The 2,180-nt window shown below is 67.9% G+C and overlaps 1 protein-coding gene across 1 annotated transcript; it reads right to left on the bottom strand.

Moving 5' to 3' along the window:
- Positions 1-462: 462 nt before the first annotated feature.
- Positions 463-1,604, bottom strand: EMIHUDRAFT_431547 (hypothetical protein; the record flags this gene model as incomplete). Its single annotated transcript, XM_005788716.1, has 2 exons — positions 897-1,604; positions 463-809 (listed from the first exon to the last, which is right to left on the bottom strand). Exons 1-2 carry the CDS (start codon positions 1,537-1,539, stop codon positions 463-465), a joined length of 990 nt encoding a protein of 329 aa, XP_005788773.1. The 5' UTR covers positions 1,540-1,604.
- Positions 1,605-2,180: the final 576 nt, after the last annotated feature.

The raw sequence follows: 2,180 nt of genomic DNA, 5'->3' as shown, positions 1-2,180 counted from the left end.
ATTCTGCGTGTGTGTGTGCGCGTGCGTGCGTGCGTGCGTGCGTGCGCGTGTGTGTGTGTGTGTGTGTGTGTGTGTGTGTGTGTGTGTGTTGCAGATGTGGACGCAGATGCGTGCGTGTGGTTCGTGCGTGCGTGGACGAGGCGCCTGCGAGATGGTCGCCACGTGGGCGGAGGGCGGCTCCCCGCCCACCGCTATAGAGACGAGCTTGCGCGGCTGGATCTGCGACGGCTGGACGGCGCAGGGCTCGCAGAGGCGCTCGAAGGTGGACTGCTGCACGAGGGCGCGCCGCCCCTTGAGGTGCTCCTGCGCAGAGGGGAGGGGAGGGGAGGGTGGCGCGCTGCACGCGAGGGTTCGGGCAGGGAGGAGGCGGCGTGAGTGGTGTGTGCGCGTGGGGCGTGCGTGCTTGCGCGCGTGTGTGACGTCCGGAGGCAGGGGGAGGGGGATGTGGCGTGCCCCGGGTCGTCATGGCACACGGCATACTCTCGGCCCATCTCGGCCCATCTCTCGGCCCATCTCTCGGCCCATCTCTCGGCAGATCTCGGCCCCATCTCGCGAGGCCTTGGTGGTCATGCCCGCGCAGATGAGCGAGACGTGGTATGCGGTGAAGGAGAAGAGGAGTGCCGCCATGACGGCGCAAAAGACGACCGACACGGTCGACGCGAGGCCGCGCAGCCCGGTCGAGTGCGGGTCCAGGGCGCCCGGGTGCGGCGGCACGCGCGTGGGGAGGGCGAGCGCGGAGATGAGCACGACGGCGAGCGAGAGGCAGGTCGACGAGAGGAACATGACGAAGGGTCCGTAGTTGCGCGCGCCTGAGGCAGGGTCAGGGTCAGGGTCAGGGTTAGGGTTAGGGTTAGGGTTAGGGTTAGGGTTAGGGTTAGGGTTAGGGTTAGGGTTACCGATGCAGTTGCGGGTGAACGGGCAATGGTGGTCAAAGTCGCGGACGCAGTTGTCGCAGTCGGAGCAGTGGCTCGAGCGGGGCGGGCGGTAGACGTTGCACGTGCTGCACCACGTCTCGTACACCGTCGCCCCCCGCTCGTCCGTCCGAGTCCGCTGCGGCGGCATCGGGCCCGACGGCTTTGGCCCACGCGGGATGATCCCGGGGTCGGTGAAGGAGGTGACGGAGAACCAAAAGACGGCGGAGGCGAAGGCGAGACAGCAAAAGTACGAGTACACCGGCGGCACGTGCGACGGGTCCCACAGGATGTCGCTCCACGTGTAGAAGAATATCGCCATCGGCGTGAGCAGCGACGTCCACGCGCAGCTGTTTGGGCCGACGTCCTCGACCGGGCCGGTCATGAGGAAGCCCCAGCAGCAGAAGACGTTCTTCGTCGGCCACACCTTGTACGCTCGCACCAGCGACTCGGGCGCCACAGACCTCGCCGCGTAGCCAACCTCGCTAATCAGGTTGGCCGACGACCGACCTACTGCCGAGCCGACCTCTGCTGCTCTTGCCGTCAGGTTCCGCTGCTGCGTGCGCGCGCGCTGGATGTAGTTTTTCGGCGGCGGCGGGAGCGACGGAGCGGTGGACTGCACAGCCATACGCGCAGCAACGGCTGCGTCTCTCGAGCTGCGCCTCGCGTGGAAGGGCAGGAGCCGGAGGCGTCCTTACCCAGCCAGCGTATCGTGTGGCGAGTAAAGAATTTTTGGATTCAAGCCCCTCTCACAGCAGACTGGCTCGGACTGGCACTACAAATGGCACAGCAGGCGACGGCCCCTTACGGGTCGTCAAAGAGGCCGGCGTACTCCTCCGGCCGCTCCTCCCCCTCCCAATCCTCCCCGGGCTCTGGCTCCTCCACCTCCTCCTTCGCCCGCGCCCTCGCCCCCCGCCGGCGGCGATTCCGTGCGGCCGTCGCCCCCGCCCCCTCCCCGCCCCCCCCCCCCCATCACGGCCGGAGCCGTACCACCCAGCGCGCACGAGGAACGAGGACTGAGCCTCAACCTCGTCCAACCTCACCGCCCTCACGGCGGCGTCGCACGCCTCAGCCCGCGAAGCGCCAGCAGCATGCGCCGCGGCGTACGCCGCGTCGCCTACCGCCCGTCTGCCTCGCGAAGGTTCGGTCGTTGTACACGCTGAGCCATAGGCTCAGCACCGTTTGCACGCCCGACTTGTTTGGCTGCAGGAAGACCACGCCAGAGTTCAGCTCGGGAAACGCGAGCGGCACCTCGAACGCAGCCCTCCA

Source organism: Emiliania huxleyi, assembly GCF_000372725.1.
Source record: "Emiliania huxleyi CCMP1516 chromosome Unknown EMIHUscaffold_1323, whole genome shotgun sequence".
In the NCBI taxonomy this organism is placed as follows: domain Eukaryota; phylum Haptophyta; order Isochrysidales; family Noelaerhabdaceae; genus Emiliania; species Emiliania huxleyi.
The sequence above is the reverse complement of the archived record's forward strand: the minus strand, read 5'-3'. Positions and strand labels throughout refer to the sequence as shown.